The sequence below is a fragment of the Lepidochelys kempii genome, chromosome 1 (assembly GCF_965140285.1).
Source record: "Lepidochelys kempii isolate rLepKem1 chromosome 1, rLepKem1.hap1, whole genome shotgun sequence".
In the NCBI taxonomy this organism is placed as follows: Eukaryota; Metazoa; Chordata; order Testudines; family Cheloniidae; genus Lepidochelys; species Lepidochelys kempii.
This window is the reverse complement of record NC_136380.1, coordinates 100,420,593-100,446,574: the sequence shown is the minus strand read 5'-3', so window position 1 is coordinate 100,446,574 and position 25,982 is coordinate 100,420,593. Positions and strand designations below refer to the sequence as shown.

The following is a 25,982-nucleotide window of genomic DNA, read 5'->3' as shown; positions in this document are numbered from 1 at the left end:
TCCCAAAACCTTGCACCCCACTTCCTGGACAAGGTTTGGTAAAAAGCCTCACCAATTTGCCTAGGTGACTACAGACCCAGACCCTTGGATCTTAAGAACAATGAACAATCCTCCCAACACTTGCACCCCCCCTTTCCTGGGAAATGTTGGATAAAAAGCCTCACCAATTTGCATAGGTGACCACAGACCCAAACCCTTGGATCTGAGAACAATGAAAAAGCATTCAGTTTTCTTACAAGAAGACTTTTAATAAAAATAGAAGTAAATAGAAATAAAGAAATCCCCCCTGTAAAATCAGGATGGTAGATACCTTACAGGATAATTAGATTCAAAACATAGAGAACCCCTCTAGGCAAAACCTTAAGTTACAAAAAAGATACACAGACAGAAATAGTTATTCTATTCAGCACAGTTCTTTTCTCAGCCATTTAAAGAAATCATAATCTAACACATACCTAGCTAGATTACTTACTAAAAGTTCTAAGACTCCATTCCTGGTCTATCCCCAGCCAAGACAGAATATAGACAGACACACAGACCCTTTGTTTCTCTCCCTCCTCCCAGCTTTTGAAAGTATCTTGTCTCCTCATTGGTCATTTTGGTCAGGTGCCAGCGAGGTTACCTTTAGCTTCTTAACCCTTTACAGGTGAGAAGAGCTTTCCCCTGGCCAGGAGGGATTTCAAAGGGGTTTACCCTTCCCTTTATATTTATGACAGATGGGAAAGGCAAAAAATGCAGGAGATTAAGGAGGAGGCAATGAGCGGATTTCTCAGGGCACCAACAAAATCACAGAGGTAAACTCAGGATAAGGCCTACTGAGAATGTCTATGATACAGTTGCCATGTAAAAGTTTTCTACAGCCATCACTGTACTATCTAAGTGCCTGTATGAATCTAATACAGTTGAAATGACTTTGAAAAGATTCTCCTCCTTGCCTAGATTTACTCTATTAAATATCATGTTTCACATTTTGGCATTGTTCCAAAGTAAATGCATTTTGTACAAAGTGTGTTACAAAAACAGAAATTTAATTTAAAATGTAAATGTAACCAAACCACAGAAAAAGAATGGTAAGGGGCTTACTTTTTACAGTATAACGAATACATACAGTAACGTCAAGTGTTATTTACATAATTGCCCAGAGGTAACAGTGATGTATCACCAAAGTTTTTTTTGACAGATTATGGGTAATATTAGAACCACTGCCCATGAAAAAAAACATCTGTTCCTTTACAATCTCTCTGTTTTATGTGTTTTTTCCTGATGCTTGTGTGTCTATAAGGCAGCTTGTTCACCCTCACTCCCCGTGTCTCCCTCCCTCTTCTCTCTCACTATTGTGGAAAGGAGTCCTTCTTCCTTTCAGTTTGTATGGGATCTGGGCTTCCTTCCTGCAGCTGCTCTATTTTGGGCCTAGAACTCTTTCTCAGAAGACCTTCCTCTTAAAAAAAGAGTTATTTTTTTTTCAGCTCTGCTTTTTCCTTTAAGCTTCCTTGGGCTGGGGCAATTAACTTAAAATCTAACCAGAATGTTGCATTAATGCAGTTTTGCTTGTATTTATTTCCTTTAAACGATCAAGGGACAAAAAGACATTGGTGTATTTAACAATGTATTCCAAGAAAAATTGATGTATTGAAGAAGGTTGTCTATGTTACGACATTTTTATTCTATGAATTGGAAATCATAAGGCTTCAGACAGTCAAAAAATGTGCTAATTTATAAATGTACTGGTCTATCTGACAACTGAAATAAGTGTAGCTGCCTTTCCAACTGAACCTATAGCATCGTTAATTACTTATTTATTCTATTTGGTCTACAAAATCTTCATAAGTTCATGTTATTTGTCAACTGACACTGCAAAGGGACACCCTATCTCTCAGAAATGAGCCTTCTCTTTGGCACCCGCAACACACAAAAACAAAGTGTTTTCAATCTTTAAAAAAGCAGTTTCTGTACTAACTATTTAGAGCATCACTTTAGCAACAGACATCTTACTAAACTACGGATGCAGATAATGTAGTAAGAACAGATTCAAGCAGATACCACAGTGACACATTTCCTAGAAATACCTACATCAGATCAGATAAGTAATTTTTCACAGCTTTAAATTGCCTTTAAATCATTTCACTGGCCTTTGGATCTAGGTGCCATTACCCCAGTATTCTTTATTAATTATAGGGAATATCATAAATGCAGCAATAATACGATCAGGCAAATCTGGAAAGTGTTTAAGGTTTAGCACGATATAAAAAGCTGAGAATTTAACTAAATCCAGCCCCAGAGCAGGTAGGATGGAAAAATCATCATGAAGTCAAGTAATCCCACATATGCCAGTTTTTAAAAATAGACAAAAAGGGGAGGAAAAAAAAAAAGACTACTGCCAAGCCTTGCCTTACAGGAAATCATTTTCAGACCCTCCCCCTGCATTCATACACAGTTTTATGGCAAATGTTAAATTGCAGTGTATTTTATGTTCCCTAACATACTTAATATGCAAATATCCAGGTACACTTCAGAGGAATATCTGCACTATGGTCGACTGACCTGACTGAATGGAGCATCTCATCTTTTAAAGGGTCATCTATTATTAGCACATAATTTCTATGCAAAAGGAGCATATTTCATTGCAGATTTGCAATTGGCCTCTCCGCCACTCTCATTGACAGTGACATCTGTTCCAAGCTGTCTGGTGACATCCAAGCAGAGCTTGTGAATTGGCTGTTTATTATGTGAACTAAATTCAAATTTAATGATAAATAAGGGAGAACGTAAGAGGTTTCAGACCAGGCAATTCTAACCGTGCCACACCGCTCACACCCAGAGTCAATCCCAACAACTTTTTGAGATCTCCAGGTATCTTGGACAATGGTGATCTCAAGACTGTCCCTAGGAAGATGTATGTGAAATCTCCCCCTGCCTTTCCCCATTCATGGTTCTCGAAAGCGGCTGCTGCTCGTGTTTTCTACGGGGGAGATGGGACTACCAGCTTGTGCCTCTTTTCTTAGCTCCGGTTTTAGTGCTCTACTTTATCAGTGGATGGAAGTCATGAAAGAATTACTGGAAGGAAGGAAACTTTCCCTTTGACCTCCCTACTTGTGCACCCTATTCCTCCAAGAGTCGTGGGATGGCTTTTTTTCCAATCTGGGTCTCAAAGCAGCAGAAAGTTTGTCACAGTGAGTAGGCAGGATGTCACCATCAGCTTTCAAACACTGGTTCCTAGAATTGGATGCTATGAAGAGAGGAGCTGTAGAAGGTCTATTCCCCATGTCAGGAGCCACCCCCTCTCTCTTAGGGTTGACCTGCATTATTTAGAAACTGTTTTAAAGTAAGAGCTTGCTTCTTAGGCCACAGCAGAGAAGACAATTAAGTTGCATTACCATTAAAAAATCAATGTTAGGGCAGAAATGATCAAGTTGCTGACAGTGCCTTCCCCACCACAGTCTCGTAGCTGGGAGAGGTTTTGTCTAGGCCAGCAGGGGAAAGTAAACGCTTGGACACTTTAAGGAATGCACACACCCTGCTCATGGCACTCAGCCTCCTCACAGGTTTGAGGAGGGGAGCTCCTTGGCTGATTGGTTGGATAGAGAGATGCAGCAAAAGTCTAACGGCTCCACAAACAAGGGGAGGTCTTATGAACCCTTCTTCATGCCCAGGGCACCATTCCTCACTAGGAATGAAAGCTCCTCCTTCTGCCCACTGGGATTAGAATAGGGGCGGGTTTGGGGGCCTTGCTGTGAGCATCGTGCTAGTTACCCTTTGGGGGCTGGGAAGGAATTTTTTTCTCACTGCCAGATTGACCTGGGCAGTGTGGGTTGGTTTTTTCCTTTCTCTCAGCACCCCAGGGACCCAGTGGATATATCAGGTTGTGAAATTTATTTTATCACAACTTGGCAGGTGCCCAGTGCAGGTACTCTTTCAATTGGGGGACCTGTTCCCTGATAAACCGGAATTGGAAGCAGATTAGGAAAAGGCATCTCCTAGAGAAGGTGGGGAATGGGTTTGGGGCTCCAAATGGCTGGAACGGCAAGGAGACAACCCTCTCGATTGTCACAGGAGAGTGGTGGGGTCCCAGCAACAGTTCTGGGAGCATATTAATGGGATGAGGGGCTCACAACATCTCTCCGCAAGGTGGTACAGGTTACAAATGAAGGATGATCTGCACAGGACAAGTCATTGCTGGATAGTTCCCAGATATGTTACTTAATCAAGTTGTGAACTAGTTAAACCACTTTCCTGGTATCTCATCTTTCTGCGGTATACAAGACAATGCACATAGCACATAAAAGACATACACTCCTTTTTGTATAGACTCAGGTAGAGTAATTTATAGTAATGAACCTAGTTACTCAGATCAGACACACAACAAAAAAAGCACAAAAGTGCATTTTACTCAGTGTTTGCAAAATAAAAAAAGTTATATTTTGGGCAGCTACTAATTGTCAACTAAATAGCAATTAAACATCTGTCAATCCTATTCACTTAGATAGAGAAAGAAAATGTGTTTTAGAAGTTTTCTTGAAAGCTCTGTAAGCACTCAGATATTTTGATAAGGCAATGCATGTGCCTGAGTTAATGCCAACTTGCCATCTGTTTGCACAAACAGGAAACACCTCCTAATATCTGACCTCTACACCTTTTCTAAAGACGTAACCACATAGTGAGAGATGGAAAAAAGGAAACAGCTTTTGCATTTCATTTTTTAAATAACACACAATCTGCCCAGTACTCATAATCTACACAATAGGAGATATTTTGTGCAGGGCCAGATATTCTGATTGTCCCACTGGTTTTATGTAAGTTTTTTCTTTTTAAATTAAGGCCTCTAATGTGCTAAAAGTAATGTCTCAAATATTTCCTTTCTGATAAAACTTCATACAAATTTTGAATTTTACTACTACCTCATTCAAGGAGAGGGTAATAATCCCGGGTGGGGAAAAAAAAGAGACTATAGGCTTTGCTATAGAGTGAAAGTTTTAATATTTTTTGTTTTAAGACAGATGTAAAAATAGTGTCATTAACTCGAGCTAAAAATTTTATACTGCCACCCACCATGGTATCTGAGTACCTTCCATGAATAACAATAGCAAAAAGTTTCTGGTGAACTTCATGGAGTCTCTGGCACTTCTCCCATTTCAGGGTCAAAACTTTGCTTGGGGTAGGATCTTGGTTTTGATTTTTTTGTACTTTAAGCCTGTAGAGGTTTAGAGTACAAGGAAGTGTCACTGATGTGATTGTCATTCTTATGTTAAAATACTTTTTGAAACAGGAAAGTTTTGCAGTAATTCCTAAAAATGGTCAGACTGAATTTGCCTGATCTCCTCTGGAAGTTCATTACATAGCCATATCCCTTTGAATAAGAATGCTTTGTCTCTAGTGCTCACATGCTTCATCCTGGGTTATGAATTGGTGTTGCACCAGACGAATGCAACTGTCACATAGATTCATAGGTTGACATTCGGTCTTTGATGTAGCTGGGGTTTGATCCATTGATTACTTTGAAACTTAGGACCAAGGCCTTTAAATTGGCTGGGAGCCAGTGAAGGGATTTGAGCATGGACCTGATATTCTCACAGTGGCCTAAGCCATGGAGAAGGTAGGCAGCCACATTCTGCAGCACCTTTGGAGTCTGTCCATCATCTTCACACTCAAATGGTGAGTTACAGTAATCCAGATCAGCGGTGACAAATGCATGGACCACTGTGGCCAGGTCCTTGTCCAGGAAGAAGGGATGACTTTTCCTAGCAAGTTGGAGGTGAAAAAAGGCATTTTGGGGAACTGCTGCTTCCCAGTCATCCAAGCTCAGTGTGCAGTCAAACAGGACTTTGAGGCACGGCACCACTTTGACAAATGAGGGAGACAATATCTTGGCTATCTCTTAAAAGCATTTCTCTTTACAACCAGCATCATTTGGGTTTTGCCAGGGTACAGTCGGAGCCAGCTCTTCTGTGCCAAAGAGCTGATTTCCTGTATGCATTCTGACATCGTAGCCATGGCAATGGTTGCATCAGTTGAGAATGAGACATAGTTGAGTGCCCATCCTGTTGGCAGCTGCGACCACAGCATTTCATTCTCTGCCCCGGTGGCCTCATGTATATTGAAGAGAAGAGGTGATAGTATGGATCCTTGGGGGACCCTGCAGGTAAGGGCCTTTAAAGAGGAGGAGGAGGAATTGCCGACCACCACTCTCTGAATTCTGCTGGAGACAAATGATTTGAGTAACTGTAGTGCTGGGCCATCTACTTCTGCTACGTCAGCCAGATGCATCAGCAGCATCTTGTGGACTAGCGTGTCAAAGGCTGCAGACAGATGCAGCAGTATGCACAGGGAGATTTTACCTGTGTCTGTGGTCATAAGGAGGTCATCTTTTAGTGCTGCTAGATGTGTCTCTGGGCTGTGCCCTGGTCTGAATCCTGAAACGTGAGGCAGTCAGGATGTTGACTGATGCTACATGTTGTTGAAGGTTGGTGGTTAGATACTTAAACTCACCTCTACTCACTTCCTGTATACAAAACCTGTTCTTTTAACAGAAATAAAGACCAAGAAGAATCTAAAAAAGTAGATTCTACAATTGTGCTTTGAGGAGTACATTTTGTAAGACACTACCAATGAAAATGTAAAAACAAAGTACAAAATACATTGCAATAAACGTGTACAACTGCTGTGTGCATATACAGGGCCAGTAAATGATTCAGTGAATGAGTGCATTAGCCTTTCAGCTCTGGAAACCTGGATTCAAATTCTGTCTTAAGCTACAGATGGAAATAAACTTTGCAGTCTCATCCTGGTTGGTCAGAAAGCCACCGCAAAATCTGACATGAATGGCAGTCTCTTCTCAAGAGAGGCACACAAGCAGAATAGCCAGGGGGTTGCAGGTCAGAATTAAGAGAGCTGTCTAGGAAAGCGTGCATAACACTTGCCTACACTGTGCTTCTTAAACCAGTGCTATTACTGAATTTTATATGTCAAATCTGACACGTTTTCCAGAAAAATACAAACTAAATAAGTTACAGGAAATAGAAAAATACAGATAATATCCGTATCCTGTATAAAAAGCTTATTAACTGCAAACATAATTGCTGGGGTAACAGCTTTAGAAAGATAGTTACAGCATGATTTGATGCTGAAGTTCTTGATTCCTCTAACTATATTTCTATAAAAAGGAAAAGGCAAACTTAACTATTCTATCGAATCTAAATTCCAGATATTAACTTATTAAGCGCTGGGAACCTATACATATCTACTAAAACAAATGAGCAGCAAACACAGCACTGTACAAGGCAGAAAATACACATTCCTAAATAAATCTGATGATGGAAAGGTTTAAACACTTAGCAAAAGAATGACCATAAAAACCTAGCCATAAATTAAATCCAATTATCACCCATAAACATCGTGAGGCAAAGCCCTGCAATTTGTTGAAAGTAAGAAGTGATTGGTATGGCATATGAGGAGCTACTATATAATAATTTTGTGAATATTGTATGTGACCTAGTTATTGAGATAGACTGTATAGCTATATTAGGGTTAGTGTAATGTTTATTATATGCCTATATTGCTTTAATTCAATGGGGGCTGTCACCTGGAATGGAAGACAGTGGATCCCAGATAGGAACATCCCACAACACACTTGAAAGGCAACGGGGAAAACTGTTAGATTTGAGGATTCTACATTCTATCTCCAGCAAAGTTGCAAGCCTTGTTTAGCCAATGCTGGAAGCTAACAGATCAAAGGGTTATAAACAGCTAAAAAGTTATTTGGGTCCTGCAAGAGCATATCAAAGACTGAGCAAGATTTGAAGACACTCTCCCCAAAGCAGTGAGAGAGAACTGGTTTGTGAGTTAAGGGATCAGATTGTGCCATCCAGACCACAGAGGTTTTTGGGTGTCTAGTGGAGTCTTACACCTACCAGGAGCCCCATGTGGTAGATGGCTAGACACCTGGTAACCTAGACATATGTAGAGAAACCAGGAGAGGTAGAGGTGCAGTAATCCTGGTAATTGTGACAACCGGCTACTAATTTAGAATATTTTCTATGTACTATAGTAGTACCCACTAGTGCTTCTATACTTATGGGTTTGTCAGTTTCCATGAATAAGGTTTAGAATAATATTTTAATGAATTAAGAGCCTAAATTTTTAAATTTATGGAAACATGTCAGTAAATTGCAATCAGAAAAGTGGGGACATACTTCTCGACTACATCTATGGACTTGGACACATTTGAACAAACAGGTAAGAATACCTGAGTAAAACTGAGTTATCTACTTTTGGAACATTTCTATTTAAAATGGTGCATTTTAGAAGCAAGCACAAAAGAAGCCAATCTCGGTAGCATCCAAAGAGTTGTTATACTTGGCAAGCTTTGAGTAGCAAGCCCCTTTTTGGAAAAAACTTTTGCTAAAAAGAGAGGTCAGAGAATAAATTTTTATCCAGCTGGATAAGTAAGGAGGCAGCACCACTGGCCACACAAATTGATATTAATTACAGTTATTAGAATTCTTTACAGTTTGCTCCTAAAGCCCTATATGTTACAGTACTCAATGCAATGATAGCATATGAAAAGGGTTAAAAGAATGAGTGCATGCCCCCGACCCAGGGTGGTTGTGAGCTACAGTATTTAAGATTTTATTTCACGCTCAGATTGGAGGCACCCAAGTGTTTTATTTGCACAAAATAGAATAAATCCTTCATGTGCTCTAGATTCCCCTGGTGGTAGCTGGTGCATGCATTTGACTATCATCTTTTCAGTTATTGTTGCTGTAGGAAAGGCAGGCCTAAGTAGTGAGTTTTGCATTTCTCTCTGAAAGTAGACAGAAATGCAGTCACTCTTCCCCTCTGGGAGGTAGTTCCACAGTCTTGGCCCTGTAGCTGAGAAAGACTTGTCTCCTGCTCTCATGAGCTTCATTCTTGAGGATGACAGATTTGCAGTTCCCGCTCCTACTGAGGGAAAGACACCAAAGTGTGGGCCCCTTACTGAATGAGGGAGGCAACCTAGTGACAGAGGATGTGGAAAAAGCTAATGTACACGATGCTTTTTTTGCCTCAGTCTTCACAAACAAGGTCAGCTCCCAGACTGCTGCACTGGGCAGCACAGCATGGGGAGGAGGTGGCCAGCCTTCCGTGGAGAAAGAAGTGGTTCGGGACTATTTAGAAAAGCTGGATGTGCACAAGTCCATGGGGCTGGATGCGCTGCATCCAAGAGTGCTACAGGAGTTGGCAGATATGATTGCAGGGCCATTGGCCATTATTTTGAAAACTCATGGCGATCAGGGGAAGTCCCGGACGACTGGAAAAAGGCTAATGTAGTGCCCATCTTTAAAAAAGGGAAGGAGGAGGATCCTGGGAACTACAGGCCAGTCAGCCTCACCTCAGTCCCTGGAAAAATCATGGAGCAGGTCCTCAAGGAATCAATTCTGAAGCACTTAAAGGAGAGGAAAGTGATCAGGAACAGTCAGCATGGATTCACCAAGGGCCAGTAATGCTTGACTAATCTAATTGCCTTCTATGACGAGAGAACTGGCTCTGTGGATGAAGGGAAAGCAGTGGACGTATTGTTCCTTGACTTTAGTAAAGCTTTTGACACTGTCTCCCACAGTATTCTTGCCAGCAAGTTAAAGAAGTATGGGCTGGATGAATGGACTATAAGGTGGATAGAAAGCTGGCTAGATTGTCGGGCTCAACGGGTAGTGATCAATGGCTCCATGTCTAGTTGGCAGCCAGTATCAAGTGGAGTGCTCTAAGGGTCGGTCCTGGGGCCAGTTTTGTCAATATCTTCATAAATGATCTGGAAGATGGTGTGGATTGCACCCTCAGCAAGTTTGCAGATGACACTAAACTGGGAGGAGAGGTAGATACACTGGAGGGTAGGGATAGGATACAGAGGGACCTGGACAAATTGGAGGATTGGGCCAAAAAAAATCTGATGAGGTTCAACAAGGACAAGTGCAGAGTCCTGCACTTAGGACGGAAGAATCCAATGCACCGCTACAGACTAGGGACCGAATGGCTCGGCAGCAGTTCTGCAGAAAAGGACCTAGGGGTTACAGTGGACGAGAAGCTGGATATGAGTCAACAGCGTGCCCTTGTTGCCAAGAAGGCCAATGGCATTTTGGGCTGTATAAGTAGGGGCATTGCCAGCAAATCAAGGGACATGATCATTCCCCTCTATTCGACATTGGTGAGGCCTCATCTGGAGTACTGCGTCCAGTTTCGGGCCCCACACTACAAGAAGGATGTGGAAAAATTGGAAAGAGTCCAGCGGAGGGCAACAAAAATGATTAGGGTTCTGGAACACGTGACTTATGAGGAGAGGCTGAGGGAACTGGGGATGTTTAGTCTGCGGAAGAGAAGAATGAGGGGGGATTTGATAGCTGCTTTCAACTACCTGAAAGGGGGTTCCAAAGAGGATGGATCTAGACTGTTCTCAGTGCTACCAGATGACAGAACAAGGAGTAATGGTCTCAAGTTGCAGTGGGGGAGGTTTAGGTTGGATATTAGGAAAAACTTTTTCACTAGGAGGGTGGTGAAACACTGGAATGCGTTACCTAGGAAGGTGGTGGAATCTCCTTCCTTAGATATTTTTAAGGTCAGGCTTGACAAAGCCCTGGCTGGGATGATTTAATTGGGGATTGGTCCTGCTTTGAGCAGGGGGTTGGACTAGATGACCTCCTGAGGTCCCTTCCAACCCTGATATTCTATGATTCTATGAAAAAGGCCAAGAGGCTGGGTGAGTGAAGAGCACATCAGGGAATGATAAAATCAATTAAATGAGGCATGGAGTGTTACTGTGCAGGGAGAGAATGAGAAAGTTTAAATTTAATACAGGAGGCAAAGTGAGAATCAGTAGAAGAATTTGAAGAGGAAATCACATGCAAGCAAGACAATCTTTGCATCAGGCTTTTGGAATGACTGAATTAAAGCAAGATGGGTATCAGAGAGGATGAGATTACAAGAACCAAGAAGGATTATAAATGAGGTGTGAAGAAGTTATTAGCTGCTGGGATCAGACTTCAGAAAATTTGTAGAGAAGAAAGCACAAGATCTGTTAACATATGAATGTACTGGAAGGAGAGACAGAAGACATGCTAAGGCGTGCAGGTCTGAATGGCAGGAAGGATGGCGGTCTTGTCCATAGTAATGTGAAAAAGTGAAGACAGAAAAGGGTTAAGGAGGGGAAATAATAAACCTGGTTTCGACCAAGTTGCGCTTGAACCTCAACATGCTGCACTGTGTGCTGAAAAACCAGTCTCCAGCTGCTCCCTGCAAGCTTTGGGCCTCCATTTTGCCGTTTTCTACCTCTTTGCTACATCTTATGTGCCTATTTCTGTGTTCAGAAACAGTGTCACCAGTGGCTGGTTGCAAGGCAGAAGCTCTTCATCCAGCTATTTGTAGCTCAGCCACCTGTCTGCCTGCACATTTTTCAGTGGGAAATGAAAATCATATCCAGTCTCTGTTCAGAGGCTGATGTACGGATGCGGTAGCTCCTCCCCTCTTCCAACCAATGCTTTCACTTGAGCCTGGTACCCAGCAAGAGGAACCTCAAGGGGCTGGAAAATGGAAGATATGAGGGTGGAGGAGACCTGGCAAAGGGAGGGAAAACAAAGCAAGAAGACGGAGCAGCCGCAGGAGGGGCCCTTAAAATCCCAGACCCCTACCTTGAATATAAGGAGGGTAGAGGCTGAAGAGTTAGAGAAGTAGAAGCAGCCACCCCTTCAATCCTAAAGCTCCGGAAGGCACCAGCCAATGGACCTAAAAGAACTTCCCCTGCTTGCTGGTTCTGCAGAGTGACTTTGTGGCAGGAGGAGGACACGCAGGGAAAGGAGATAAAGGAAAAGAGAATGTGAGCCACAGAGTAGCTGGGGAGAAGAAGGATCCAAAGAAGAAAGACTGGGGATGAGGACAAAGAGACACTTAGATAAGGGAAAAGAACACATGGGGTGGGGGGGAGAGCTGTGATGGGGAGTACAAGGCCCAGACTGCCCAGGAGAGAGGACTGTCCCAATGAGCCCCACTCCGATACACCTGTAGCATGTGTCAATAAGAGAACTTGTAGGCTAGTAAATTTTATTTATTTTCAAGAGTGTGACTATATACACAACATAAAATTTATATTAATAGCTAAAGAATTCTTCATCTATGGAGCAAGTTCACCAACAGCCAGCGTGAAAAAACAAACAGAAAATGCTGTGGTAATTGTATAGAAAAGAAATAGCAATTGACATAACAATGCTGTGGTAATTGTATAGAAAAGAAATAGCTAGCAATTGACATAACAAACATAAGTTGTTTAAGCACAGTAGCCATAGTAACCAGCAACCAAGACAAGACCAATCATTTAACTACCATAACAACTACAATTTTTAAAGAAATGCAGCTCAAGTCTCCAGACTATTATATGCAGATACCAGTATCAATCTATCAGTAACAATTTATACCATAATTCAAAAGGAGGTACATCAGGTAGCAATCTGGATGATCTAAGTTCAAACCCTACTGTGGATTCATTCTACTCCTCCAAATGTTTGTGTGTCCAAGAGTACAGAAGTTCTATGAGTTATTCCACTACACTCCATGTTACCCTGGGTTTGGGGCACAACAGCTAGAGAGAATGGAAAAGGAAATGGAAATTTTTCAAAGACTAAATGCCAATGAACCTAACTGTTTTCATAGAAAGTGCTCCAAGAAAATCCTGCTTTAACAAACCATTGAACAACACAGAAGGAAAGAATAAGGAGTTGAGAAAATCTTTTACACTCCTAATTTTTGGGGTAGTAGAGAGTAATCAAACGTATTTGCCAGCAGCTGAATACTTTTTTTTCCAGTCTCTTCCACTGTGATGTTCTCTTTTTTTCAGTTCTTCCACTCTATTTTTCAGTTTCTCTCTCTCTTCTCTTATTTTTTCTTCAGAATTATTTTATTGTAGCCCCTTTGGGACTTACTCTTCAGACTACTGCATTATCCTGTTGTTTGCTAATTTTGCTTTGGTCAAGTCTTTCTTATTATTCTTTGAGGTATTCAAACTTAAAGAAGAAAGGTGAATTAAAACTCCCCCTTAAATCTCCTCCTAAATTTTGGGATTTAAAGTTGAACCTCTTCTCCCACCTAAATTGCAGTCTTATTGTGTTGGATTGTCTCAACTTGCTAGGCTCATTGCAACAGTTTCTGTATTTCTTCTAGAGAACTGAAGTACAGATTTGCTATGAAAAGTGATTATAAAAATGGTACCTTCTTAGGGATAGATCACAGCTTGTCCTGTTTGCTGGGGTAAGGGAAAGAGCATAAGGCAACTCCTTACTCCCTTGAGCTGGTGCACCATACCTTCCTGCATGCAGAGGAAAATTGGCTACTCAGAACTCCTATGTTCCCCACCTTCGGCAAATAGGTGGGAATGGGCAGGTAGGGTCAAGAAGTGCATGGAACCTTGACTCCACTTCCCCAATGCACCTGGTGATGTAGCTATACTGGTATGTAAGGGTGTATATGCTGCAACAGGTCACACCTGTCACAGTTTACTCACTCCTGATGCAACAGGGAAATCAGGAGGGGGATTGAGAGTCCAGAAGTCAATCTTCCTCTTGGGTTGGTTTGGGGGAAGCATAACAATGTGCTTGCTCTAGACTACCTCACAAATTGGCATTCTCCCAGTGTGTATTCAGAGCCATATTTGCTGACTTTAATTCTTTTTTTAAATGTATTTGCTACCTTCTACTACTGTCAACCTTACAGAGCCAATACAGCTCAGGAAGAGTGAACCAGATTCTCTTATAGTTTGTATATCACCAGTAGATTATTATCTAGGTTTCAGAGTAACAGCCATGTTAGTCTGTATTCGCAAAAAGAAAAGGAGTACTTGTGGCACCTTAGAGACTAACCAATTTATTTGAGCATAAGCTTTCATGAGCTACAGCTCACTTCATCAGATGCATACTGTGGAAAGTATAGAAGATCTTTTTATACACACAAAGCATGAAAAAATGGGTGTTTACCACTACAAAAGCGATCATGATATCATACACATTGTAAGGAGAGTGATCATTTTAGATAAGCTATTACCAGCAGGAGAGTGGGGTGGGGGGAGAGAAAACCTTTTGTAGTGGTAAACACCAATTTTTTCATGCTTTGTGTGTATAAAAAGATCTTCTATACTTTCCACAGTATGCATCCGATGAAGTGAGCTGTAGCTCACGAAAGCTTATGCTCAAATAAATTGGTTAGTCTCTAAGGTGCCACAAGTACTCATTATCTAGGTTCTAACTGTCAGGTCACCTGTGCAACCCCACTGTCTTCAGATTACACACCCAGTTACACCTGTGCAACTTCACAGTCTTCAGATTACACACTCAGTTACACCTGTGCAATATTACTGTCTTCAGATTACACACTCATTGAAGGCAATGGGTTTGCATAACAGTAACAACATAATCTGAGGACAATGTTAGACCTCAATCTTCTATTTATTTAGGAAGTTTTAACAAGTTTATAAATCACTGCTATGTAAATATCAGAAACAATCATTACAGCAACAAGCTTTTTTTCAAAGAGACATTATATAGGAATATAGCCATCAGATCTTTCTATTAAATAGGATGTTACTATATTACACAGTAAGAATCATTACAACACCCAAGATACGTTGTTTCTAGCGATTTTATTAAATTGAGTGAAATTGCTATATATATATTTAGCAGATCAGGCATATCTATCAAATGTTAACCGTCAATAATATTGGACCGGTGTGCTTTTTTTGTTGCAGATGAATGTAGTTTGGTTCAACACAAATTTTAAAACATTCAGGTATTCAATCATGAATTGGACCATTTTTCATTTTTGCTTCAACACATACTGGAATCTCTGAGCCCTGCTTTTGGTGATTTGACTGGCATCCAGTAAATTCTATGAGTTAAGAAAAACTGGTTACTAGCTTTGCATACCAGACCTTTCTAAAGTTTTGATAGATTAACTCCATCGCCTTCCCTTCGCTGACTTTGCTGGGCATTCACTAATATAGCAATAAGGGACTCAAGGACAGGGGTGAAAGTAAGTTAGAGGACTCACCAGTAAGCCGGAGTCCTGAGCAGGGGGCGTGGCATCAACCGGAAGAGGCGGAGCCTTAAGTCCCCAGGCCCTTTAAATCTTGATTTAAAGGACCAGGGCTCCAGCTGCGGTAGTGGCGGCTGGGAGCCCGGGACCCTTTAAATCACCCCCGAGCTACCAGCTGCAGAGGCGGTGGGAACCCCGGGGCTCAGGGGCGATTTAAAGGGCGCAGGGCTCCAGCTGCTGCTGCTGCTGCAGAGGAGCCCCGGACCCTTTAAATCACTGAGGAGCCCTGGGGGCTCCTGGCTGCCACCGCTACCCCAGGGCTCTGGGCTCCGGCAGAGCTTTAAAGGGCCTGGGGCTCTGCTGTGGTAGCAGCTGCTGGAGCCCTGAGCCCTTTAAATCCCCGCCTGAGCCCTGCTGCCCGAGCCCTGGGGTAGCGGCGGCTGGGCTCCGTCGGGGATTTAAAGGGCCCCGGGGCTCCAGCCACCGCTACTGCCCCGGCCCTTTAAATCCACTCTGGAGCCCCACCGCCGCTACCCCAGGGCTCGGGCAGCAGGGCTCAGGCGGGGATTTAAAGGGCCCCAGGGGTGTAGTGGCGGCTGGAGCTCCGGGGCCCTTTAAATCCCCACCTGAGCCCTGCTCCCTGAGCCCTGGGGTAGCGGCAGTGGGGATTTAAAGGCCCGGGGCGGTAGTGGGGACTGGAGCTCCAGGGTCCTTTAAATCCCCGCCAGAGCCCTGCCACCACTACCCCAGGGCTTTGGAGGCAGGGCTCAGGTGGAGATTTAAAGGGCCGGGGCGGTAGCAGCAGCTGAAGCTCCGGGGCCCTTTAAATCCCTGCCACAGCTACCCCAGGGCTTTAAATTGCCCTCTGGGAAAGCCGGTCCCAGTACGGCACACCGGCTCTTACCGGTACGCTGTACTGGGCCGTACCAGCTTACTTTCACCTCTGCTCAAGGATATGAGTAGGGTATTGGTGAACATGTCATGTGCATTATGAAGTGGTAAGCTAAAGGCTAACTGCCTTCTTATTTGACTGAAATGCATGAATAACCTCGTAATGGGAACAGTGGTTGTAGTGGAAGTGTAGGGCAAAGAAAAATTAAGATATGCTATTAAAATATGGTTATTTTTGTTTTATTAAAAACTTTTTCAAAAACTATTTTTGGTACGAGGTGGATTATTCAGTACATCCTTCCACAATAGAAAACAGTTCTTAGGAGAAGGACAGGACAAAACAATAAGGACACATTTTTTCACCTACTATTTTGAATGTATTTACTATTTCTTTTTAATTTTTTAAAATCTTTTTTAAGATTCTCCTGATTATTTGGGTCCTTTTATTTCCCAGAAGTTTAGCTACCCCTGTTTGTGGCCAAACAGCCACTTTCAGTTTAGTTTCTCTTACAACAACTAACTTTGGAGCACTGAACAGTTCCTAGTTTAGTTTTTACAATAAACACTATGTTACAAGTGATTGCTGGCAGGGTAGAGAAAACAGTTTGCAACTGTTGGGGTTGTACAACAAGATAATTTAATAAAATTAAAGTGAAGCTAACTATGAAGAATAGAATTATGTTACCAGGAAGGTAAATGAGGGACTGACACTAGAGCTGTTCTAAATTGCCTTAGGTAAAATTCATATAGTGTTAACACACAGTACTGGACAACCCCGCAGTACATTTCTGCAAAGGGAAAGACTAGCTTACCCAGGAGTCCTTTTCAACCCAAGCTGTGATTTTATCTAGCATTTTATTTAGAGTATTCCCTCAGCTCAGTTGTTATTCTCCTTTTTAAATACTAAGATCACTCTCATATAAATTATCTTCCTTGAAAACGATACCCAGAAATGCCAGGAGGGCCAAACCCCTCATGTTTTCCCCACATCTTCAGACAGATGTCATCCTATTGACTCTTTTAGGCTAAATTAAATTCAGTAGTAGATAGAAGAGAAGTCTATCAGTGTTTTCAACCCTAATGCAAACCAAACTTTTAAAGCAACTAGTTTTAACCTTTTACATTAGTGCATCTTGTTCATTCAGGCCAGATCTTTCTCCTCCTTTCCTTTCCATACTAGCACCACCCAACACATAACAGAGCAGCTGAATGTACTAAAATTCAGAGGGATAAAATGCAATTCAGCTCTCACACAGACAATTATTCATTCTCATGTAGCTTGTAGTTAAGTTACAGAAACCAGAGGTTCATATGGATCCTACATGTTCACCTGGCTTTATTACTAGACTGCCAATATATGCCGCCTAGGAGAAATGCAATTTGAGGCACCAGCTGCTTTATTTTACTGTCTTACATGGACAAGTAGGTGAGCATCTGCCCTTGTCCACGCCATCAAAACTGAGAAAAATAAAGAGACTAACAATCTAATTAATAGGCAAATAAAATGTAAGCACTAAAAGCAGTAACAGGAAAGCACTGTGGTTGACGTCTATAGGAAAATTAGAGATCGAGAATTTTTTGTGCTTTTATAAAGAAACAAGCCTTGTGCAATACGGGTGATGTAATCCCTCCTATTTACCCATGCAAAACACCTAACTACAGAGCAGATTTTCAAACTCTCTGAAGAGGATGGTAACTTTTTTGACTGCTAGCATGGCCTGGAACAACAGGACATGCTGAGTTTTAATTGTGCCTCTGTCACACACCCTTGTCAGCCAGGCCTACTGGTCCAAGTAGTAGTGGTCAGAGGCCAGGAACAGCACCAAAGGTCAGAGCTGTAGTCAGGAACCAGGAATCAGAGCCAAGGGTCACAGCCAGGGCCAGGAGTCTGAGAGTGAGCCGAGAGGCTGGTCCATTGCTATGGCTGGCAGGGAAGTCCACCTTTTTCCATGGACATTTCCTGGAACTCCTTCTGGGCTTAAATACGGTGCCTGGACCAATCCGGAGCCATGAAAGAAGCGGTCAGTACAGCCTCCTGAGGTACTACTTCCTGTGGTCTTTATCTCTGCAGGATCATCTATTGACAATGTACAGAGGTCCAACATGGCTGCTGCGTAGCAGCACAGAGGTAATGGCTATCAAGCAACCTGAAGTCCTGGGTTCTAGTCCCCGCATAACCTCACAACTGTGAGCTTTGATAAATCACTTCACATCTCAGGCTCATTTTGCTAGTGGTAAAACAGTGCAATGCCACCTACCTACCCCTAAGTTGTTTTGTGAAAATATTTCACGTCTTGTAATGAACTTTAATAATATAAAACCTACATAAATGTTCGCTAACATTACAGAAGTCTATGAAATAGTAATTACATAATTCCAACAGGGAATTTTTTAAAAAACAAGACTATACTTGTTCCTAAACTAGATCCACAAATTATGATTAATCAAAACCCCCTTCCCTCCATATTTCCATTACTCAGCATAATCATACACCTTACAAATAATTTATCTATACCTGCTGTTGTCTTTGCCGTCTCATCTGGGCAAACTGAGACATCATGATTTGACGATCCAGTAATTCCATTCTCTGCTGTCTCTGGATGTCCACTGTTGCTCCCATTCCTACTTGAATCTCGTTGGATGGTTCTGCAGATGAGAATATTGGTTCAAGAGTCCAAGAAAATATCTTAGCCAGCCAGCTGGGAACACAAAGCACCTGATGAACTTTTAGCACACTACTGCTGTAGCACATCCCAGAAATCTGAAAGCAAAAGCAAAATGAATTTTTTTTTTGTTATAACACAAAGTCTTAACTGGCTGACAGAGGTATGTTGTTTTTTCACTTTTTCAAGTCACATTTCATTTGGTGTATTTAGCCAGAGTCTTCAGTGGAGAATCCATGTCTCAGAGAATACGGATATAGCACTGTGGGATTTCTTCAACCTACACTTCCACTACAACCACCAACTATTATTTTAAAAAGTCTGCAGATTGCATTACTTGTGACTCAAGTGTATTTCTTATTTCTTTGTTTTAGGGGTAAAGACAAATACCAGCTCAGTGACTTGCTATAGGCAAAATTCAAATAGCTAAAGCTTTTGATCTCTGGTAAAGCAAATGATCCTGGCTGGCCCTAAAGTGGATGTGGGGAGATAGGACCTTGATAACACAGTATTGTGAAGATTTTGGGCACTTGCTTTAAAAAACACCCAACAGTACCCCATGCCCTATGCACCACGTTAAATCCCTGGAGCTGGGGAATGTGAGCCAATCAGCATTCCTCCTTCCCCCTGCTGACCAACGAGTGCCAGAGCCTCCAAAAGGGGGAGAGAAAGAGGAGCTACCTAGTGCCTCCCAGAGTCTCTCTCCCTCCCTTTCACCGCTGACTCCATCAAGTTCCCCAACCCGTTGAGACAGGTGGGTGGCATTTCTGCTTAATTCCATGCCCCTCACCCCCACATAGAGAAGAACAGATATAGTCAAGTTTAAGCTTTAATAGGGGGGATTTCATAGGTTACATAACTAAATTGTTACCTCTTTCAGAGTACACAGACTGTTACTTTAAAATAATTAAATCTAGCAATTTTTCTAACAATTTTTTTTAAAGTTCATCAAAATCCTATTAATTTTTTAAATGGCAGCACTAGAGAGGTTAATGAGTCTAATGAGAAACTTCCTCTTCCTATGAGATTCCTTCTGTAATACCCTGTTAATGGGCCAAGTCCCTATCCCACTTTCAACAAAGTGCACAGCCTACAGGGTCCACATTTACCTCCTCTCTGGAATTTTGCTTTATTGCTACCCCAAAAACAACATGAAACATCACCCTATGTTTCATCTATAAGAATGGCTGTTTTTATGGTTTTCTCCAAGGCTACCTCTCTGTCCTAGCTGCTTACATCCCACTTAGCACTAACTGGAGCCACCCACAGCATAAATCATCATAATAGCCACCTTGAATTCCATTACAGAGCTTTAGCCCCTGCAGCTAAGATGACTCAACAGAAGGGGCCACATTCCTTCAGAGAGTCTTAGTGTCCGCATGACCCAAGAACCTCTGGATGCCAACTGGCAGAGGGAACTTGGGTGTAGAGGAGTACAGAGATTCCGAGGGTTCACCAAAAGAATGTCATGTAAGGTCTCTAATGAAAGTCACTGGTCATCATAATCATTGTGAGATGTATGTATGGAGAATATGTGAAGAATTATGTATATAAAAGTTTATGTTTTCTAGGTCACAGTTAAAAACAGGTCACTCAAAAGTAGTCTGTCTTGAGACAAATTCTTCTAGGCAGGTTATGGGAGACACTTATCTTCCGGGGGGAGGGGGGAGCACTGTGCAGTGTGTCCTACAAAAGGAGTCTGCTAGCATTCTAAGATAAATGCTAATGAAGAGATGGTGGAGACTTCAGAAAAAATCCAACAGGAAGAAATAAACAGTTAATCTTCAGGTGAACATCAAAGGTCTGTTCTGGTATATTTGGAGGAGCAAAGAGACATCCTGGTATTCTTCATCTAGGAAGTAAATGCACAGTTTGCTTTATGAAAAAATGATCTCTACCCAAGCTTGGTGGAGGACACTGGAGAGAAGTTTGGGTGAGATAAACTTATTTAGACTGGAGGATAACTTCTTAGTTAAATTTAGGCTTTAGAATATGCATTGTGGTATGTTGTTTTACATATAATCTTTTGTTCCCATCTCTCTCACTGCTTTTTATTTGAATCTCTATTTTTTCTTAAATATATTTCCTTATGTTTTATATCTGAACTCAAGTGCTGTGAGTATGATTTGAGTGGTGGTCCAAACCTTGTAAACTGTGGTACAGTGTTCAAGGACCACCCTTCCCCCGAGAATACCACCTCCCTTTTCTCCACCTTTTGTCTTTTTTTCTAGTGCATTCTCAATGAAATTCTCATTCTCAAAGGATGAACAATAGACATTTATGTAATCAGAAAAATGGATCAAAGTTGATTCACATGTACTTTTTCCTTTACTTGCAGCAATAAATTCTACATTCCATACAGAGGTTAGTAGTGTACAAGCAAGTAAATATTGAATGAATGTGGGGTGGTTATAATCCTTGCAAATCCTTGTTGTGATGATCATGTTTACAGTTCTCTTGTGCCATCACTGGTCTCTTTCTGTCTATGTCACACAGCGCTATCACAGTTTATTGCTTGTGGCATAACAGATCAGAAAGGCATGTCACAAACACTGACATTTGTGATGTCACAAATGCTGAAATGACTGTAATGCTTCGCAGGGCACCAAGGGCAGTGTGTCATCTTGTTACCATCTGCCTGCAGAGCGAGGGAGTCTTACCTGTACCTGCTAGCTCCTTAACAAAACCAGCCTGATCACCACTTACGCAGTCTAAGTGTATCTAGCCCCTGTTCAATGGATACCCACAGAAATCCCATATCCTGTGTTCCCGAAGGAATCACAGAACTGGAAGGGACCACGAGAGGTCATCTAGGCCAGTCCCCTGCACTCAAGGCAGGACTAAGTATTATCTAGACCATCCCTGACATGTGTTTTTCCAACCAGCTCTTAAAAATCCCAAATGATGGAGATTCCACAACCTCACTAGGTAATTTATTCCAGTGCTTAACTCTCTGACAGGAAGTTTTTCCTAATGTTCAGTCTAAACTGCCCTTGCTGCAATTTAAGCCCATTGCTTCGTGTCCTATCCTCAGAGGTTAAGAACAACAATTTTTCTCCCTCTTCCTTGTAACAACTTTTTATGTACTTGAAAAGTGTTGTCATGTCCCCTCTCAGTCTTCTCTACTCCAGACTAAACAAACCCAATTTTTTCAATCTTCCCTCACAGATCATGTTTTCTAGACCTTTAATCATTTTTGTTGCTCTTCTCTGGACTTTCTCCAATTTGTTCACATCTTTCCTGAAATGTGGCACCCAGAACTGGACACAATATTCCAGTTGAGGTTTAATCAGCACAGAGAAGAGTGGAAGAATGACTTCTTGTGTCTTGCTTACAACACTCCTGCTAATACAGCCCAGAATGATGTTTGCTTTTTCTGCAGCAGCGTTACACTGTGGACTCATATCTAGGCTGAACTGAAATGAAGTTCCCCGTATTCAAAGAAAGGTTTTGATTGGCTTCCAAACCTAGACCAAGGTTGGGCATGGGAATGGGAGCTTTTTTATTTCCTCTCAACTATGTCCCACATCTCTACTAAAAATCTATTATAAGGGAACTAAACCTACACCAGAAACTTGCGATTGTCAGTTAGAAACTAGTCTTTGGCTATCAGCACCATAATATGAGTACCCGCTCAACATTTTTCTTTACTATCCAGAACAACTAGTAGAAACTATTGAGCACTCATCTGTCCATTTTTTAAAAACCATTGATTTTCAAAACAAGCTATAACTCAAATGAGCTCAGTAGGTAACAGCACAACGTTACCATCCGCCACAAGAACAAAAAACAAAGCAAGTGATGACAGTTAAAGGAAAATCTATATCAGGCTTGACAAATCCTGCAGTATGACTAATGGTGTTTTAACCACAAACAGAACAATCTCCATGCCAATTTCAGATACAATCATAGCTCTGAGTCACTAACAGCACACAACCAAGGGGCAGCATGTAGAGTTTCAGTACCTTAAATGTTTTTGTCCCAGAAGGGCTAGAGTGCACTAAAGAGGGTTAGAAATAACTATCCTGACAAAATTTATATAAACTTATATAATTTTTATAGTAAATGGTTATTACCATAATGTAAGCTCTATACTAAACTACAGAACAAAAAGTACAGTGTGAGAGAGAAGACTAGTAGGTGAGGGACCTAGTGGAAAAAGAGTGGTATATACCGCTTCCGTGTCCAAAATATGTGTGTGTGTGTGTGTGTGTATAACCTGTGACTAGCTTGGCCATTGAGTGTCATTTTCATGATGTTTCAATAGGTGGTTTTTATCCTGGCAGTTCCCATCTTCCTCCCTCCCCCGATTTCCAGATGGGGTACTCAGGCACAGAGAGGCTAAGTGACTTGCCCAAAGTCATACAGAAAGTCTACGTCCCAGGATAGTGCCCCCACAACTGGGTCATCCTTCCTCCTGTGTCCAAAGTATACTACCTGGCAACTATAAAATTTGAAGGAAGAGTTCTCTGCAGCACAGTGAGCCTGCATAGTTGATCTGCAGGACATTAAAATGTCTCAAAAAGCATAAATGCATGGACGAATCCATTCAATTGTGAAAAACACTGTTTAAATGTACACAGTTTTAATTCATCCTACCACTTCCATATTTGTTAATTTTTTCGTTAGTGTCACTTCAGATCCTTCATGATTTACTACTGCAGTTATAAAGCTATTAGCTGGACGTGTGCGTACCTTTTAACACATCACTCACTTCATTCTAAAATATTTTCATGAAGTCTAATCTTTTGAGGAAGAGATTATTTGCATATTTCCAATAAACTCTTCAAGAGTGGAATTATGTACAGTGAATATATCTTGTGATGCAGCTTGGTTTAATGTCACGCCCACATTTTAATGTCACATATTTCCAAAGAACTTCCTCTTCAGCTAATTCACATGCAGAGCTTGGTTTGTATCATGTTAAAAACAAGACTTGAAAAAGTATAGGTATAGAAATTTTGAGTTACTTTTCTTTTTGTAAAACAAGATTTTATTTTTGTTACTGACTTTTTGAGAATCTCTAGTGGTTCAGGTCTACTAATTTACTAGTAAATTATGTTAATTACAGACCATTCAGTGATCAAACTGTATGTATCTGACCTTAAACAATAGTTGTCTCATTGTTGAAAGGCTATTGCCCACATAGCAACAAGTATTCAGAAGTTTAAAAACTTTAAAAAGCAAAATCACTGTGAAAGTACTTGTTGGCAGTTGCTAAAACAAAACAAAAAACAGTAGGAACATAAAACATTTGGGATTTTGATCTGCCAAAGTAAAATTTATCTGGGTTGATATTTTTCTGGTAGCTTGAACATCATAACTTACAACATTTTCCAACACAATTTTAGAACCCACTTCTACAGCATGCTGACAGGACACTCACCATGTTGCAAAATATTTGGCACATTGAAGATGTGGGGCCCTTACTCTGAAAGGATCTTTAATTATTTATTATCTTTTACAATTTCTTAACTTTATGTCTTTCTGCTAGTCCTTAACATAAATTCTTTCTAAATCCACCCCCCCACACGCATACACACAAAGTTAGCTACCTCCTAATGCCCCCGCCCTCCCAAAACATTAGACCTTTAAGAAAAGGGAAGCAGATGTGGTTTTTTTTACATTTGGTAAAACAAACACAGAAGCTCTAAGACAACACTCTACGTGACAGACACATTTCTGTGTTATTTTACTAAGTGAAATGTTTACAATTTAACTAGCTTTATCTGAAATCCATTAAAAAAGGAAAACTAAGGGAAATAAGCAATGGATAGACCAGTGTGCGAAGTTCTGCTCATGGAGAGTTTTTCTGTTTAATGGATCCGCGTTCACATAGATTCAAAGATTTTAAGGCCAGAAGGGAACATTTAATTATGTACTATGACTTCCTGTATAACACAGACCAGAATTACAACAGTAACTTGTGTGTGACTAAAGCATCTCTTTCAAAAAGGCATCCAGTCTCGATTTGAAGACGTCAAGAGATAGATAATCTACCACTTTGCTTGGTATTTTGTTCCAGTGATTAATCACACTCAGTGTTAAAAATGTGTGCCTTATTACTAATCTGAATTTGTCTGGATTTAACCTCCAGCCATTAGGTTAAAGAGCCCTTTATCTTCATGAGGAAAAAATACCAGGTCCTACTTATACATCATAATCAAGTCACTTCACAGTCTTCTTTTTGATAAACTAAACTGATTGAGCTTTTTAAATCTGTGATTGTATGGCAGCCCTCAGACCATTTTTGTGTCTCTTTTGTTCTAATATTCTTTTAAAAATGTGGACACCAGAACTAGTTACAGTATTCCAGTATCTGTCTCGTCAATGTTGTATACAGAGGTAAAAATCACCCCCCTACTACTCACTGCTCCCCCTTTTATAGATCCAAGTATTGCGTTAACCCTTTTTGCTACAGCATCATGCCATGTTTTTCCACTCTGACCCCCTAAATCCTTTTCAGAGTCACTGCTTTCCAGGATATAGTCCCCAATTCTCTAAGTATGACCTGCATTCCTTGTTCCTAGATGTATGACTTCGCATTTAGCTATATTAAGAGGCATTTTGTTTGAATGGGCTGAGATTACCAAGCAATCCAAACCACTCCATGTGACTGCCTGTCTCATCATTATTTACCACTCTGCCAATATTTGTATCAGCCGCTAAATTTATCAGCAGTGATTTTATATTTATTGATCAAAATGTTGAATAGCATCAAGCCTAATACCAATCCGTGGATCCCCATAAAGAAACCCTCAGATTTAATGATTCCCCATTGACAACTACTTTCTGAGATCTATCAGTTAGCCAGTCCTTAATCCACTTAACATGTGCTTTATTAATATTGTATAACAATAACATTTTAAGCTGAATGTTGTGTGGTACTAAGTCAAAGGCCTGACAAAAGTGAAAGTGTATTACATCTATGCAGTTGCCTTTATCAAATTTGTAATCTCAAAGAATGAAATCAGGTTTGTTTGACATGACCAGCTGACTAGCATTAATTATATTCCTATCCTTTAATTTTTATCAAATGAATCGTGTATCATCTTTTCCATTATTTTTCCTGGAATTCATGTCAAGATAATTGACCTATAGTTACACCTTGATCATCCTTCTGCCCTTTTTGAATATCAGCACAACATTAGCACTTTTCCAATCTTCTGGAATTTTACTGGTATTCAAAGATTTATTAAAAATTAATATCAGCAGGCCAGAGGTCCCCTCAGCCAACTCTTTTAGTACCTTGGTTTCAAGTTATCTTGAGCCTGCTGATTTAAAAATGTATATCCCTTGCAAACGTTGTTTAACATCCTCCCTAGTCTAATGGAATGGAAAGTATTACTTCATCCTCATGTGGTACGAGTACCTCATCCTGCTACATCCCAA

The 25,982-nt window shown here is 41.1% G+C and overlaps 1 protein-coding gene across 1 annotated transcript in view; it reads right to left on the bottom strand.

Annotated features, from left to right (window-relative positions):
• Positions 1 to 25,982, bottom strand: part of UBAC2 (UBA domain containing 2) — a 165,404-nt gene that overhangs the window by 18,996 nt on the left and 120,426 nt on the right. The window contains exon 7 of the mRNA XM_073348554.2: positions 18,443 to 18,688. Within this exon, the coding sequence (XP_073204655.1) occupies positions 18,443 to 18,688 (246 nt within the window). The remainder of the gene's footprint in view (positions 1 to 18,442; positions 18,689 to 25,982) is intronic.